General features: G+C 55.6%; 1 protein-coding gene across 1 annotated transcript in view; it reads right to left on the bottom strand.

Moving 5' to 3' along the window:
- Nucleotides 1-16532, bottom strand: part of TG (thyroglobulin) — a gene marked incomplete at both ends in the record, with an annotated part of 170570 nt that overhangs the window by 114224 nt on the left and 39814 nt on the right. The window contains 7 exons of the mRNA XM_080646381.1: nt 71-151; nt 2087-2152; nt 5753-5917; nt 8416-8607; nt 11388-11496; nt 12889-13004; nt 13793-13909. Of these exons, the coding sequence (XP_080502507.1) occupies nt 71-151; nt 2087-2152; nt 5753-5917; nt 8416-8607; nt 11388-11496; nt 12889-13004; nt 13793-13909 (846 nt within the window). The remainder of the gene's footprint in view (nt 1-70; nt 152-2086; nt 2153-5752; nt 5918-8415; nt 8608-11387; nt 11497-12888; nt 13005-13792; nt 13910-16532) is intronic.

A 16532-nucleotide genomic window follows, 5' to 3' on the forward strand; every position in this document is an offset into this window, starting at 1 on the left:
ACCCTTCCCATCCCCATCTTGTCTCCACAGCCAGATGCCCACGTTGATCCAAAGGGTTTGGGGTTGGTACCTGTTTCTGGTGGAGGTGTTGACCTTGGTCCCTTGTCCCTTCTACAGCCCGTAGACTCGGGCCGAGACCCCATGTCAGAATCTAGGAGGAGAAAAAGAATCATTGTTCTAATGTTGAGGTTCGGGGGGAGGAGGCCAACAAGGTGGCCACATGAGAGGTCGTCACGGTCTGCAGCCAGGTGCCCAACACATGACCGGGGACAATTCCGGGACCAGGTCTGCACCCTTTGGCCTTCGGTGGAATGTCAGCCAACCTCTCAGGAACAGAGCTATCATTGTCCCTGGTACTGAAATGAGTAACATTTATAAACCCCTTTCAGGGTAATGAAACATGCTCATAAATATTGACCTTTACAAGCCCTACGAAGGTAAGGAGTAAGACTTCCATTTCACTCTTGAGAAAACGGAGACTCAGAGCGATGGCATACCTTATGCCATGTGAGTGACAAGTACATCAACGGAGAGTGAAGAAAATTAAATGTCCAGGCTGGGACCAGGTCTTCCGTGACAGCAGAGTGAGCCGATGGGGAGAACGGGGTACTGGACAGTTTGGGGTGCTCCTGTTTAGTATGGGGAATATCCCAGGGAGAAGCCATTTCTTAATTTCCTATCAGCTAATTCCTTCTTTATCAGAACTTTCTAATCACTGGGAGGCACTGAACTTGGGACCAGTGTCTGGGTCCCACCCCAGGACCTCCTGTGGACATTTCGCTCAACTGCTCTAAGTCTTGTTTTTCTTGTCTGGAAAAATGAACAAAAATGCCCCCCCCCCTCCTTATAGGTAAGACTAAATGAGAGAGGGAGTGTATAACCTCATCATACCATTTTAAAATGAAGATGATGATGATGGGTACTTTCTTTCCTCTTCCTCCCCCCTCCCTCTCTTCCTCTTCCTCCACCTTCCTTCTCCTGCTCTTCCCCCATCCATCACCATCACCATTACCACCACCACCTACATGAACCTGCATTTATCATGCGCTGGGCATGGTTCTAAGCCCTTTACATGTATTGTCTTGCCAATGCCCACACCATGCTACGGGGCAAGTACTATTTCTATTGCTGCATCACCTACGGGGAATCTGGGCTTGGAGGGGATAATTGATGTGTGTTCAAGGTCACACGGGCGGTAAGTAATGGAAGCAGAATTCATTCCCAGCCACTCTAGGCCCACACTCTGCCTCTTTCACACCATTGCACAGGCATAGACATAGGTCGCCAGCTCCCTCTCTCAGGGACTAGAGGTCGGGAAGGAGGGATCGTGGGGAGAGGAGCGAGGGGATATAGGGGCTGGGATCTTCTCTACGTGCCTCTCACCAACTCCTGCAGCCATTACAGCAATGGTCCACTTCTTGCCTGCTCCCTCCTGAGACTGGACTGCCTCACAGGTCAAGGCTGTGCCCCGCCCACCTCTCCCATCCCATAGTCCTCAGATGCATCCCAAGTGCCCGCACAGTCCCTGTTCCGAGGAGGCACTGGGTCAACGTTCAGGAAACTCAGAGGGACCAGACACACAGGAAGGTGATGCTGAACGTGCGGATATGTGAGCCTCCTCGTTGCCTGCCCCCTCCCCTCCGCTCTGTGCATCCACCGCAGCGGGAGTCCATGCACCACCCCCGGGGGCTGGTCCCTTCCCCCTGCCCTCAGGGAGCAAGGCACCTGTGGCCAAGGCCCCCGGGAAAAGCCCCACCCCCTCCCTGTAGTCGGCCTTGCCGTCAGAGCTCCCATTCCAGGAACAAGGGCGCCCGTGGCCAGCAAACTTGGTCTCACGGGAGCCAGTCCTTCCTTCCTCCCTCCTTTCTTGGGTTTCCATCTTTCCCCTTTTCTTTCAGAGTTTGGTGTCCCATCTGATGAGAGCTCAGGCCCTTCAGGTCCACGCAGAGCACAAGCTTGGAGAGAAAATCTCTGTCGTCTCTCCCTGGAGAGCAGTGTGCCCCGGAGGGAGGCCAGGGCCGGGCAGGCTCCTGTCATCAGTGTCCACCCCCCCCTCCCAACACCACCCATCCAGCATAGAGCTTACCTTTCCAGAGATACACCTGCTGGAAACTGGTCAGGGCACCCTGAGTCCCTTCCAGGGGGTTCGGGCCTGCAAAGGAAGGTGTGTGTTTTTATGAGCTGGAGTAGGCTTGCTCTCACTGGGGACCACTGGACCACCCTGCCTCACTTCCCCCACACTGTCCTCTCCCGCCACACAGGTGCACCCCTAAAAGCTTCTTGGAGCCGAAACCGGTTTGGCTCAGTGGATAGAGTGTCGGCTTGCGGACTGAAGGGTCCCGGGTTCGATTCCGGTCAAGGGCATGTACCTTGGTTGCGGGCACATCCCCAGTGGGAGGTGTGCAGGAGGCAGCTGATCGATGTTTCTCTCTCATCAATGTTTCTAACTCTCTATCCCTCTCCCTTCCTCTCTGTAAAAAATCAATAAAATATATTTAAAAAAAAAAAAAAAAAACTTCTTGGAGTCTCTTCCAGCCCCCGGATCCCAAAACCAGAGCTGTCAGACACCTGGTCTCCTGTTCAGGGTACGCACCCCCCCCCCACCGCCAAAATCGAGCCCACACCCCAGGCATGAACCCTAACTGGGAATTGAACTGGTGACCTCCTGGTTCATGGCTTGATGCTCAACCACTGAGCCACGCCAGACAGGCCACTCATTCCTTAAGCATCCCAGTCCGCAGCACCGTCTGGATTCGCACAGCACTCACCAAACGCCCCTCTCTTTAAGCTCACCCTTGACCGGGACTGTCTGGCTTGCTGAAAGCACTAGAGCTGCCTGAGGTTGGGACCTGGGTCTGACTCCTTTTATATCCCCACCTCCACAATGCCTGTGGGGAACTGGTGTTCAGTACATAGATGCCGGCGAGGAGGGATGAGTGAGGACGACAAGGCCGTCAATGGCACTCAGAGCCACGGAGGAAACGCAGGGCCCAAGGCCATCCGCCACCAAATCCGTTTCCCGAGTACAGACTTCTGACCTTCTCTCCATGCCCCACACACGTCCCCGGTTCGATGTCACTGATCGTGACAGGGCACCTAGAGCCCAAGCAACCATCATCCCCATCCTGCTGAGCAATACGTCAGGTGGATGGCGCTGCCTGTCCAGACATCCTTGCATTCTTTCCACGACGGCTGGGTTAGGACGTCCCTGTCCCCCAGACAGGCCTGCCAACTCTGAGTCATCAGCACTGGCTCCAGAATCGGGGCTGCAGGCTTCCGGACACGTTGAGGGCTTTGGGGTTTGGCATGGAGCCTGGCTCCTGAGGTTGATGGGGGCTGCGTGGTCTTAATCGCCCTCTGTGGCGGTCACGTGCTGTATCTGCATGGCTATGGACTCCACAGTCCTGAGCTGGGCAGGACGCCAGGCCAGACTCCCCAGGGTTCAGAGTGCACCTTTCACCGGCTGCCTTCTCCTCCTGCATCGCTTCCCCGGGTCTCTCTTATATTTCTTGACCTTCCCAAATCAACCTTGTCCAGAGTCCGCTTAGTGCTAAGCACATGGTGACACGCAATCAGTGACATTGTAAAGAGCCAACAGGGGTGTTCTGCTTGTAGGCACCCATCAGACATCTGCTCCGGGGGCATCTGGTGACGATGATCAGGGATGATTGTAAGTCTCTCCACCCAGCTCCCAGCGCCCGGGATAGTGACAGTCGCTGATGCAAAGCAGACCCTCTGTGGGGGAACACCAGCCATCTGCCGGAGGCTCATCATCGCTCAACCACAGGAAGCCTTTGAAATCCCCAGCGAACCTGGAGCGCTGCTGCCAAGGCCTGTCTGTCCCATCCAGCTTCAAGTCGCTGTGGGCAGTAGAGGACTTTGAATCGGCCTGTTTTTCATTGCTTTACACTCCAGGCCGTTGTCAGAAATGAGACATATGCCGTCCCAGAGCTTGCTAAGCCATTTTTCTTGGAAATAGGAAGATCAATCCCGCCAACACCTAATAGTTGAAAACATCCAGACATGCCCCCTGGAAATTGAGGAGATGCAGACCCTACGTGGGTTCCTACTTGAGGCCCAGGTCAGCCCAGGCACAAAGCTTAAATGGAAATGGGTGGGTGCATGAGCCCCACAACTTCCTCCTCATGGCTGTTCACACACCTCCCAGCTCATTTCTGCACCTCACACCCGAACCCCCCGACCCTGGCCCCTGTTTTCCTGGACCATTTGTCCCCTTCTCCCCGCAGCCCTTTAAGTCTTCTCTTTTAAAAATGCTTTCATTGATTTTAGAGAGAGGACGGGTGAGGGAGAGAGAGACATAAACATCAATGAGGAGAGAGAATCATCCATCGACTGCCTCCTACAGGCCCCTCACTAGGGTTCAAGCCCTGCAACCCAGGCATGTGCCTCAACCGGGAATTGAACCTTGACCTCCTGGTTCACAGGTCAACGCTCAACCACTGAGCCACACCAGACAGGCATCCCTTTAAATTTTGCAGTAGACTAGGCTGGTAGCTCCAGCCTCCAGTTTGGAACATCATGACTATGCCTCAGGCTGCCTGAAATCCCCATCAAAGGACATCCTTCGTAAAATTCTGACTGCACCCCAAATATGCACATACGCCAAACTCCAAAACCCCAGACTCCAAACGTCCTTGGGTAACAGTCGTTCCCAGGAGGCCAGACAAGGGCACATTCTTTGCTTCTTGGGCACGTCCCAAGCACATGGTCCGTGTTAGGCAATTCACTGTGGGTTTATTGCCCATGAGTATATCCCACGTCTTTCTTCAAATGCCTCTTTCCGTCCTGGGCTACCTCACAGAATAATCGATACCATATGTCTATGATCCGTCACATACATGAGCGGTTGGGTTTTCTTCGCCCCCAGAAGAAACTAAGCGTCGTGGAATTCCACTGACCTCGGTGATCCTTCCTCCAGGCTTTGGGAAAGGCGCGCCCCATGATCTTTGGGCTGGGTTGTACGCTCGATGGTGTCAAACCAAAAATTAATAAGACACAATCCAGCTCTTAAAACATCACAGAAAACAATGGCAGGGTTTGAAAAGGGTTGTTATGTCCCCTCGTATCATTACCGCGTGTCAAACACTCCATACGCCCCTCAAGTGCTAATTCGGACCCCAGCCCTGTGTCTATAAGCTCCGAGGCCTTGGAAAGCCCCCACGTGTGTGCGCCTCAGTTTCTTCAGCTGTAGAATGGGGGCAGGTGGCATTTTTGCCTGCAGGTCTTCACCCCTCTGCAGTCACACATTTTGCCCAGATTGTGAGGTGCCGGCCACGGAAGGCCATGTGGGTGTTCCCACGCCTGGACTCCCCTCAGCCGTGTGCTCTCAGCGGTGACTGTCAGATCCAAGCCTCACCCTCCGGAGGACCTGTGTTTCCTGGTCCTCCCATCCCTGCCCTCTACAGGAGAGCCGCAAAGCAGGGCCAGGCCACCCCAGCCACGACCAGCCGAGCCCACTGCCATGGACCCCTGGACGCACGGGTGAGCCCGGCTGAGATCCGCAGAGCTGAGCCTGCCTCACTCCGCCAGCCCGCAGCCTTAAGAGCTACGTCCCCGCTTCTTGTGGGAAGCGGTTGCCATGCCCCGTGTGTGCGGGTGCAGCATTTCGGGTCCAGTTTCTCAGCAGAAGCACGAATTCCTCGGGGTATGGAGAGGGCTCCTACGAGAGCAGCAGCAGACCTCGCCGGGGAGGACACCAGTCCTGAAGGAACGTGGGCAGGAGGCAACTTACTCTGGAACTCCTGGCCGCCCAGGAGCAGTGTCCCCGGGCGGCTCCCCTGGCCGGAGGTCGCCCCGGGACACGTAGCATTCGCCGTGGCTGTGGAGGGGTCCCTCCAGTCTTGGACATGGCAAAGCAGGACGTCGGGGGAGCTCAGCAGGCCACAGACGATGGGACCTGTGGGGTCAGGAGAGGAGAGAGGTTGGTGTGATGGGAAGAGGCCCCTTTAGAGACGGGCCTCTGTGCCCGAGAGGCCTAGGAGAGGCCAGGGGACAATTCCTCAGGTGGACAGGGAGCTGGAACCTAGGAGCCTGGTATTAAATTGGGTTATTCTTCCCTGATGGCCGTGCCATTGTCTTCACTGGCACATTCCCAGGGCTGGGCAGGAAGAGCCTGCTGAGAGCTTGGAGAATGTCTGCCCACCTCGCCATCCCTCTCACCAGTCAAGCAACAGACATGGAATCAACAGAGGCCAATGCATCTTTCCTTCTGCTCTCGGGCCTCGGGAGAGACACCGTGCCGCTTGCTTCTCTAGGTGCCAGACTCCCCGGGGTGGGGAATGTCCGGCCTGCGGGCCATGTGAGGCCCGAGGTAGCATTTGGTCTGGACCTGCCAAGGCATTAAGGGTGAGCTGATTAAATGTTTGGTCCAACCCAGCCGGCGCTCAGTGGTTGAGTGTTGAGCTGTGAACCAGGAGGTTGTGGTTCGATTCCTGGTCAGGGCACATGCCCGGAATGCAGGCTCCATTCCTAGTGTGGGGCGTGCAGGAGGCAGCCAATCCATGACTCACTCTCTCATCATTGATGTTTCTATCTTTCTCTCCCTCTTCTTTCTTCTCTGAAATCAATAAAAATATATTTTTAAAAATATTTGGCTCAATACAGCAGGCTAATTTTTAAGTTGATAATTTTGTATGGCCCGTGAATGGTGTTATAAATATCCAAGTGGCCTTTGGCAGAAAAAAAAGTTCCCCACCTCTGTTAGAGTAGCAACGAGAATTCCGAGTGTCTGAGAGGTGGGGCCAGAGGTCAGAGGTCACTTTGCCGAGCATATCGCCAGTTTCCATTGCACTCGCGTGAACCTGGGGCCTCGGAGTCCCTCTGAACCCCACTCCCAAGTAGCCTTGCTGAAATGCAGGTCTGGAAGCATCGTGAATTTTCATTAGTAACCATCAGTGGAAATGAAGCCATGAGGGTTGGAGTGGGAGTAGGCTGCGGTGTCGCTGGGCTGGAGGGGACGGAGGGAAGGGGCAGGCGGGGATCCACCCACAAGTTAAGTGACTTGGCAGACTGCGGGGCAAGGACGGATCGGGTTCTGGTCCTGGCCATCGGCAGGCCCAGCCAACGCTTTACAGTCACAGCCCCACATCTGGCCGCTGGACGAGACTGGGAGCGACACCGGCCTGGGTTTCGTGTCTGTCTCCAAGAGAGCGTAGCTTCCCCCCAAGTCTCAGACCCCAGGTGACGCTCGGCGGGAGCATCAAGCAGGCGGCCGGCCAGAAACACATGGAAAAGGGTTTGTGGGCTCCCTGCTCCGTGGAACAAATCACTCCTCCACATGGGCTCCTCCAGAAAGCGAAGTCAGCCTTTCCAGCCGGAAATCACACGGTCTGGTGAGCAACCGAGTCTGGGGAGCTGGTGTCCTCAGAAAAGACACGCAGGCCAGAGCAGGCAGGGGGCTCCCCAGCTTGGAATGCAGTGTCTCTAAATATGTGTTCATAAAGACATGCTATATACATGTGTGTGATCATGTGCACATGTGTGTATCTACCTATTTATCTTGTGTCTATTATTATCTATCTATCATCTATTTGTCTATGTATCTATCATCTATCATCTATCTATCTATCCATCTATGTATCAATCTGTCATCTACCTATCATCTATCATCTATCTGTTTATATGTCTATCTATCATCTATCATCTATCTATTTATATGTCTATCTATCATCTATCATCTATCTAGTTATATGTCTATCTATCATCTATCATTTACCTATTTATCTGTTGCTTATCTAAACACTAACATGAATGCACATCATATAACCACCGAGCATTGCACCTACAAGGAACTTAAGGGTTGCACTTACTCCAAGCCAGATTCCCGCCCCGCCACACCAGCAACACACTCTCCTTTGAGCCACTGCTGGTCGCTGTGAGCTCACTCAGCGTTTCCAGTCCCCTCCCAGGGGTCGAGGACACAAGGCTATCTCATCGTGTCAACGTTTTAATCCACCAAAGAAATGAATGCACGTGCGAGCTTGGATACACAAACAAGAGACACGCTCACCTTTCAGGAGGGGAAGCCTGAGTTGCACAGCCTGATTTTGAGGGGGGGAACCTAGCACTGGGGTTGGGGTGAGAGGGCAATGAAGAGTGGCACAACTGGAAAAACAAAAACAACTAATACCGTCCGATGACGGACAGCAGAGGTGCGGAGGGACTTAGTCTCCTTGCCAAATGCAATAAGAAAGCAGCAGCAAGAAGTGGGAGTGACGAAGCAGGGAAGGGCCGTGGGAGAGGAATTCAGTACGACTCCCAGGTTCCCGGCTCTTCCTAGAGACGGCAGTGATATCAGAAGCGGCCCGTTTAGGGTGAATACTATCCGTCCCTGTCGAGACCGTTGACCCCACGCACCCCCCGTCCTCTGTAGACCACGGCTGTCGTCGGTATTACCTCCTTGGACCTGGGTGAGGACGAAGCCATCACAGCACGCGTCCCGGTCACACGCGCGGAGGCAGAAGAGGTGCGCCTCCGTCAGACTGGACCCCGCGCCCGCGAACACGGCGGGGCTGTACATCCCGGAGAGCGCGTTCTGGAAACCGGTCCGTTCAAAGCTTTTCCGGCTTCTCGTGCTGAATTCTTGGCCTGGGGAAAAGGCAGAACAATTTTCTTTCATGTTTAAAACAAGGCAGGGTTGACCAGGGCGCACTGGCCCATAGTGGCAGCACGTGGCCCGAGCGGCGATCCTCGCTGTGGCAGGAAAGGTCCGATGTGTCTTTGCAGGGAGGTGGCCGGGGAGCCCACGGACCAGGACAAGCAGCCAGGACACCTTGGCGGGTCTAAAGGCGTGTGTGGAGAGCTGACCTTTGCTATTATTCTTTGTTTGTTTGTTTTTGTTGTTGTTAATCCTCATCTGAGGATATTTTTCCATTGATTCTTAGAGAGTGGAAGGGAGGGGGGAGACAGAGAGAGAGGAACATCAGTGTGAGAGAGACACATTGATTGGTTGTCTCCCGTGTGTGCCCCAACCAGGGCTGGGGGTAAAGCCTGCAACTGAGGTATGTGCTGTTGACCAGAACTGAACCCGGGACCCTTCGGTCTGCGGGCCGATGCTGTATCCACTGAGCCAAGTTGGCTAGGCCTGCTATGTTTCTTAAGATATGTTTTTATTATTGATTTCCGAGAGGAAGGGAGAGGGAGAGAGAGATAGAAACATCAATGATGAGGGAGAATCATTGATCAGCTGCCTCCTGCACACCCCACACTGGGGATGGATCTGCAACCCGGGCACGTGCCCTTGACCGAAATTGAACTTGGGACCCTTCAGTCCCCAGGCCAATGCTCTATCCGCTGAGCCAAACCGGCTAGGGCATCTGGATCAATTTCTTTATCAATCAGCCATTCCGTCTGTGTTGTTCACAGCTGCACCCATGGTGCCTGCCAAGTGGGTACCCTACTGCCGGTGCTCAGTGAGTCCTCCTGGGATGCGCCAGTGCAGCAGGGACCCCGCAATGGTCCAGGCCCAGACGGCGGAACAGGAGTGGGAGGCCTTTAAGAGGCGGGGAGATCATACCCTGAGGTCCCGGGTTCCACTGGACCTCATCCGTGAATGGGGGGATTGGGCCATACAGTCTCCAAGGAACCTTCGAGCACCATCTTCTGATTCTGAAAAACCCACAGCCACTCCTCCAGGTTCAAGGCTGCAGACTTAAGGTGGGTGTAGACAGAGGATGGTTCCGAACCACACATCAAGCTGTCCCATCTTCCAGGTCACGCAAGCTCAGGCGTGCGAGTGGGTGTGCTTGTCTACCCAGTCGGTGCCACAGACTGTGCCGGAGACGCTCCGAAATGTCTCCTCTCCCTCGGCTGGGACAGTCCACTCCCACTTTACAGAAGGTGGAGGTACAGTGCCACTCCTGACCACAGAGGGGCTCTGCAGCCAGACCCAGGTTAACCCCCCCCCACTCCCACTACCCCGCCCCCCGGCAGCGCTGGCTCTCTGCATTTGCTGCTTAAAAATAAAAATGTTTTAAAAAGTCAAACAAAACCAAAAAAAAAAAGTAGTCTGCCCTTGATTGGTTTGGCAGCAAGGAAACATCACAATTTCCCTTGCAATTTCCCCCAAAGTCTAAACTTTCAGGAGAGGAGGAGGAGAGAAAATATAGCCAACACTTAACAAGAAATAGAACTGGATTTTTTAAAACTGTGTTACAAGGCCACGCAATAGTTTTAAACTGACTTTCCGGGAGGGGCTACTTGTTGTATTTGTTTATTTTCTTTTTAGCAAACAACCTCCCTGCTTTGCTATTTTTAAGATGAACAGTGAAGGTGATTGGGATAAACACTGGGCAGAAAGTCCGGTAACCCTGGCGGCAGATCAGAGAAGCCCGAGCTCTCGGGGCGCCAGGCCCCCAGGGGAGCCTCATCTAGCAGGACGGAGGCAGTGGCGGGAGAAGGACTGGAGACAGAGACGCTGTCCCTGCTGAGGACCGAGGTCAGATGCGGCTCTGGGCCTGAGTGTGGCCCCGTCCCCACATGCTACAAGCTGTCTGCAGCCCAGGTCGGAAGCTGGGAGCCAGGCCGCCTGCCCTGCGTTACGGACCTATGAGTACAGCATGCCTGCCATCTTCATGCCACCCATCCCTGCCCAGGTCCCCGCGGCTGTCTTCTGGTCCCCAGCCAGTGGCGGAGAGGCGGTCTGACCACTTCCCAGAGGGCAGAGATGAAAGGGACACGGGGGTGGGGGGGAGTGGCAGGGGGGTGAAGCTCCGTGGGTGGGAAGGCCCAGGCCAGGCAGCTGCAGGAGCCCGCAGCCCAGGTGCCCCCACATCACAGGCCGCCTCGGGGGCTGGGTGGGGCACACAGTCTGGACTCCGTGGGTTCTGCCCACAGCCTTTGCGTCCGCCCTGCGCTTCAGTTTCTCGCCGGGGAATGACCCTCCCAGTCCCCGCAGGCCTGTGCTGAGGATCAGACATGAGGGTGCGAAGAAAAACGACATGTCATGTCGCCCTAGCCGGTTTGGCTTAGTGGGTACAGTGTCAGTCTGTGGACTGAAGGGTCCTGGGTTCGATTCCGATCAAGGGCACATAGCTCGGTTGCAGGCTCCCGGCCCTGGTCAGGGGCATGTGGGAGGCAGCCAATCAATGTGTCTCTCTCACAGTGGTGTTTGTCTCTGCCTCTCCCTTCTGCTCTCTCTAAACATCAATGGAGAAAATGCCCTCAGGTGAGGGTAAAAGGGAAATGACAGAGCAAGCCCTCAGCAGGTGCCTGTCTGAGATGTCAGCTAGGACACGTCTGCCCGAGAAGCAAAGGAGCGAGGGAGGGAAGTGGGGCTCGTGCACGGAGTGTGGGGGCAGTCTGCCCGCCCCCTCCCCGAATGCGCCTGCTGGAAAGCAGTCTGGGGCCACCCGTCCGGCCACACTCACCCTTCTTCAGATACACAGCCACAGAGTCCTGGTCCCGGGGCGGCACCCTCACCTGGCAGCTGAGACTTCCAAAGCCGGTGGCCTTGGCATTCCCCGCCGCGCCTTGCTCCTGGAGGTGAAAGAGGCTGTGTTATCGCCCCGTGCCAGCCATGCCACAGACAGGTATCAGAGCCTAACACGGCGAGGCACCCACGGGCTACATTTCCATGTCCTTCGTTCTTTCCTCCCCGTCTATTGGCGCACGCAGGCATGTGAGCAGTCAGCTGCAGCCCCGAGTGCCAGCTACAGACACATGTCATTCCAGGGGAATTCCAGGGGAGGGACAGGTGGTTCTGTTGAGACTGGGGAGCTGGAAAGAGCCAACACTCAGGGGGGCCCCCTCCATGTGCCTCCAGCTGTCACTCATGAGCGCACACTCCCACGGGAGCAAGGGGCATGGACGCAGGGCATGCAGTGGCCCACTGCAGGTGACGTGGCAGAACTGCCAACCAGTGTCCTCAGCCAATGCACGGTAAAGCGTGGGCATCCGCAGGACGGACTGGGGTGTGCCATTAAAAGAACGAGGTTGCCCGGCCAGCGAGGCTCAGTGGTGCAGCATCGACCTATGAACCACGAGGTCACGGTTTGATTACCAGTCAGGGCACATGCCCGGGTTGTGGACTCGATCCCCAGTGGGGGGTGTGCAGGAGGCAGCCGATCAATGATTCTCTCTCATCATGGATGCTTCTTTCTCTCTCTCTCTCCCTCTCTCTCCCTCTCTCTTCCTCACAGAAATCAATAAAAATAGATTTTTTTAAAAAAGAACAAAAGTACAGGGGAGAAAAATATGCACTATAAAATGTTAGCATGTAAACAAACAAAGATTCTTATAAACACAGGAAATTTCTGGACGGGTCCACAGGAGCTGGAGAGGGAAATGCAGGTCCGCCTGTGTGAGGAGGGCCGAGTGGTTAGGACAGGAGAGGGGCTCCCCTGCACTCCCTCCTGCCCCCCCTCATCCATGGTGACAATGTCATTGCCCACACTCTACCAGCTCCCGCCTACAGAAACAGCCGTTTCACAGGGTCTAACGAAGATTTAATTTTTCTCTTTGTAAGCCACGGTCATGCTTTACTTCCACAATGGAAAGGAATGCCAGGGTCTAGGACTCCGAGGGACAGAGGGCTCTGGACAAGGGCCAGGGGCATGCAGTGCCCAGCCTGCCCGCTGGGTAAGCTGGTGGGGAGCAGGAGGGGGGCTTGGCACCGAAATTCTCTTCTGCCTCTCAGGTCAGGACACGATGCTGCTCAGAGGAGCGCCCTTTGTGGCAGCTCCATCACAAGCAGGTCTGTGCTGCCTCCATTTCCCAAAGTCTCATCACTCTGAAGAGACGGAGGCAACAAGGAGCGGCCATGGACACTGTCATCCCGTCCCCTCACCAGCCCGGCGTGGATTCCACCGGCGTGTGTCTGACAGACGGACGGACGAGAGGCTGAGAGGCCGCGTGGTGGCCAGGACTCACCTGGCCAGAAGCTGTGCAGGTGATGCTGTCACTGGCCCAAGCGTAGACGTCACAGGAGACGTCTGGCCCCGCCATGGACACTGCGAGGAAGCTGCAGGCCTGGTCCAAGGCACAGCCTGCAAGCAGCAGGGACCGTCAGCGCATGTCCCGCCCAGGTGATGCTGAGGACAGACGGACACCCTGCCCCAACACACCCAAACACACACACCACACACACACACACACACACACACACACACACACACTCACACACACACCCCTGCAGCATGGGACAACAAGGACTCTTCACGATGCTTGCAGGATTATGAAATAATCCTTCTACAGACCCATGCTCAGTAAATAAATGGTGGCTGTTATTACCCCTCTCTGGCCTCGCTGTTAAAATAGACAAATGTGGCCAAGCCAGCGTGGCTCAGTGGTTGAGTGTCAACCTATGAACCAGGAGGTCACGGTTCGATTTCTGGGCAAGGCACATGCCTGGGTCATGGGCTTAATGCCCAGTGTGGGGTGTGCGGGAGGTAGCCAATCAATGATGTTCCTCTCTCATCAATGTTTCTATCTCTCTAGCCCTCTCCCTGCCTCTCTGAAATCAATAAAATTATATTTTAAAAATAAATAAAATAAAATAGACGAATGTGTCACCCAACCCGGACATGTAGTTCTGTAAGGAACTAGTGTCCCCTACCCTTTAGCGTCCCACTGCTCTCGGCACATAGTAGGTGCCCTATACGCTCTTCAGGGAAATGATGCGTTCAATGCACCTCGGGGGGATCAACGGACTCCAAAGTGTTTGGGCCAACGTGTATGTTTTCACGCTGGTTTTAGCGGTTCTGTTCGATTGGTCTTGCGAGAGCAGGTTTCCACACCATTCATTCTCCAGGTGCCCACATGCCCGCCCCCTCACCTGCCAGGCACTGCGCCAGGGGGAACTCAGAGCCGGGAACTTGGGACCTGACTCCCGCGGCAACCTCGGCGTCGAAGACCACCTTCGATTCCGGAACCTTCTCAAATTTCTGCATCACTGAAAGGAAATCCGAAATGTATGAAACCGGACTCGGAAGAGTGGAAGCCAAAGAGAGCGCTGGCCGGGCCGTCACCTTGCTGCCCGGCCCTGGGCCACGCGCAGGCCCCGAGGAGAGGGTTCCCGCGGAGGTGGCCCCACACGCTGCTTCCTACGGAGCACTGAGAGCTCAACCTTACGTCTCATTCCCCTCCTCATTGTCGGGGAGGAAGGAGAAAAGTTAGCAAATGTAGTTCACGTTCCTTCTTACAATTCGTTTTTTTCTCATCGACAGACTGTCTCTCAGCGGTATTCCCCGCCTTTCCCTTTGAGTCCTAATCTTACAATTCCTTGCTTGGCCGTTTTCTTTCTGTAACACAACTTCACTTCTTCCCGGAGAGAGGTGTGTGGTTTCTGAAAGACGATGGGCACGTGTGCCTATGGCTCATTTAATCTGAAAGCGTGGCATGGGCTCGGGCGCCTTCCCGATGGTGTTGGTGTGAATGGCGCATCGCACCTGCGCTGGAGCTGCCGGCACACACCGGGCTCGGGTCGGCGCTCCGGGGACCAGGCGAGGGAGGAGAAGGCTACCAGCCTAGGAACTCAGCCTTCACCAAGTGAGAAGTCACGCGGGGACTCGCCAGGGACGGGCCTCACTTACAAGGCGTCAGTGGTTTCCCAAGACAACAAGGCCTGCGGTGCAGGGCGCAGCCGTGGGGCGGGCGGAGAGCGGGCCGAGCACCTGCGTGGGAAGTGATGCAGCTAAACCCTATGCCCTTTGCTTCTTCAAGAGGACAAGAGCCTCAAAAATGAGCCTGCGGTGTCCCTTCCAATGAGAAAGCTCCCCTCAAGGCAAGTGAAGGAGATTGTGAGAGAAGACATGGGGACATCCAGCGGGGGCAGCTCCTGAACACGGAAACCCCCCTGCAGCCTGGAGGGACGCCTAAGCTCCGAGCTCTGCCTGCTGAACCACGACGCGCCGCGGAGGATCAGCCTGGAGGCTCTTCCTCAGCCGTCCCCCACGGAGGCGGCATTGAACTTGGTGAAGCTGATCCTGATGGTGGCTGCTGGGGCCACTTACCAAGCTGCCCTTTCTGCCCCCAGGAACACAGGGCAGAATAAACAAGAGACGCTTTACAAAGTGCACGTTGTGATCCGCGGACAGGGAGGCAAAGAGGGCAAAGATGCAAGCCCTTAGGTGAGGGTCCCGGAGGGGCTGGGAACCCCCAGGGCCCGGGTGTGCAGGGCAGCAAGGACCCACCCTCCTGATCGCTTAAGCCTCCCAGGATCCTGGAAAACAGTGACTTTTCGTTGGATTTGCCATGTAGCCTCGGGGCCACTGCACACAGCTCCTGGAACTCGGGCGGCGGGGGGGGGGGGGGGGGGGGGGCGGTGTTGCTGGAGAAGGAAATGGTTGTTCTGAGCCTTAGAAAATGAGATTTTCGCGCTTGAGTTTTCCCAGGTGTGTTTTGTTATCAGCTGCAGCAACTTTGCTGGAGAGCTGGCTGGCTGTGTGTGCAAGCGTGCACGCCTACGTGTACTGTGTGTGCGCGTGTGCATATGCAGGCGTGTTTAACATGGAGGCAGAGCAATCCGGGTAGAAGCAGATTGTGTAACGGAAAGAACGGGTTTGAGAGTGAGACACGCGCCAGTTCAATGTGCTGAAGAGACGCCAATGAAACACGCTTTGCCTCACTTTTTTCAACGAAACAACTGGGGGCGCTCTATCAACCCCTTGCCCACCGCCCTGTGATGTTTCCACGTGATGGCCTAGATCCGTGGTCGGCAAACTGCGGCTCGCGAGCCACATGCGGCTCTTTGGCCCCTTGAGTGTGGCTCTTCCACAAAATACCACGGCCTGGGCGAGTCTATTTTGAAGAAGTGGCGTTAGAAGAAGTGTAAGTTCAAAAATTTGGCTCTCAAAAGGAATTTCAATCCTTGTCCTGTTGATATTTGGCTCTGTGGACTAATGAGTTTGCCGACCACTGGCCTAGATCATGCCTGGCACGGGAGCTGGCACACAGTGAGCGCACATATGTCCTCCCTCTCCTTGCACAGAAACTTACGTGACTGGTGGCCAGGGCTTGCACCCAGGTGTGCCAAGGGAAGCCACGGCCTCAAACAGCAGAAGGGCCCCCCAGAAAGGTGGGGCTCAGGGTGAAGACAGAGGGGGGCGGGATGAAGGGACCTGGCAGGCTGTCTCACCTGCTCCCTGGGTCACAGACGAGGAAACCAGGCAACTAGCACCGAGCCTGCTCATCATCCTGCGAGGCTGACGGCCTGTGGTAGGCACGTCATCGCTAACGCACCCAACTCGCCCACCCAGTAGCCTCGCCACCCCCATTTCGCAGAGGAGAAAACTGTTGAAGGCCAGTGACTTGCCCAAGGCTACGCAGCCAGCCAAGGGCTCCCCTGGGGTTGAACTAGCTCTGACCCCACTCCCATCACACCGAGCTTCGTGGACCTCTGCCAGCTTCCCAGGCTCTCCCACCCACTATCTCATGGAGGGCCTGTGCCTGGCCCAGGGGACTGCTGGAGGAATGTTTGTCGTCTTCAAAGGATGGCGTGACCTTCACCGTGTCTCAGGAGGCAGGCAGGAGGCCGCTGTGGGGACTGAGGACCAGATACATGGAGCCACTTGCCC

Source organism: Plecotus auritus (assembly GCF_963455305.1).
Source record: "Plecotus auritus genome assembly, chromosome: 11".
Taxonomy (NCBI): domain Eukaryota; kingdom Metazoa; phylum Chordata; class Mammalia; order Chiroptera; family Vespertilionidae; genus Plecotus; species Plecotus auritus.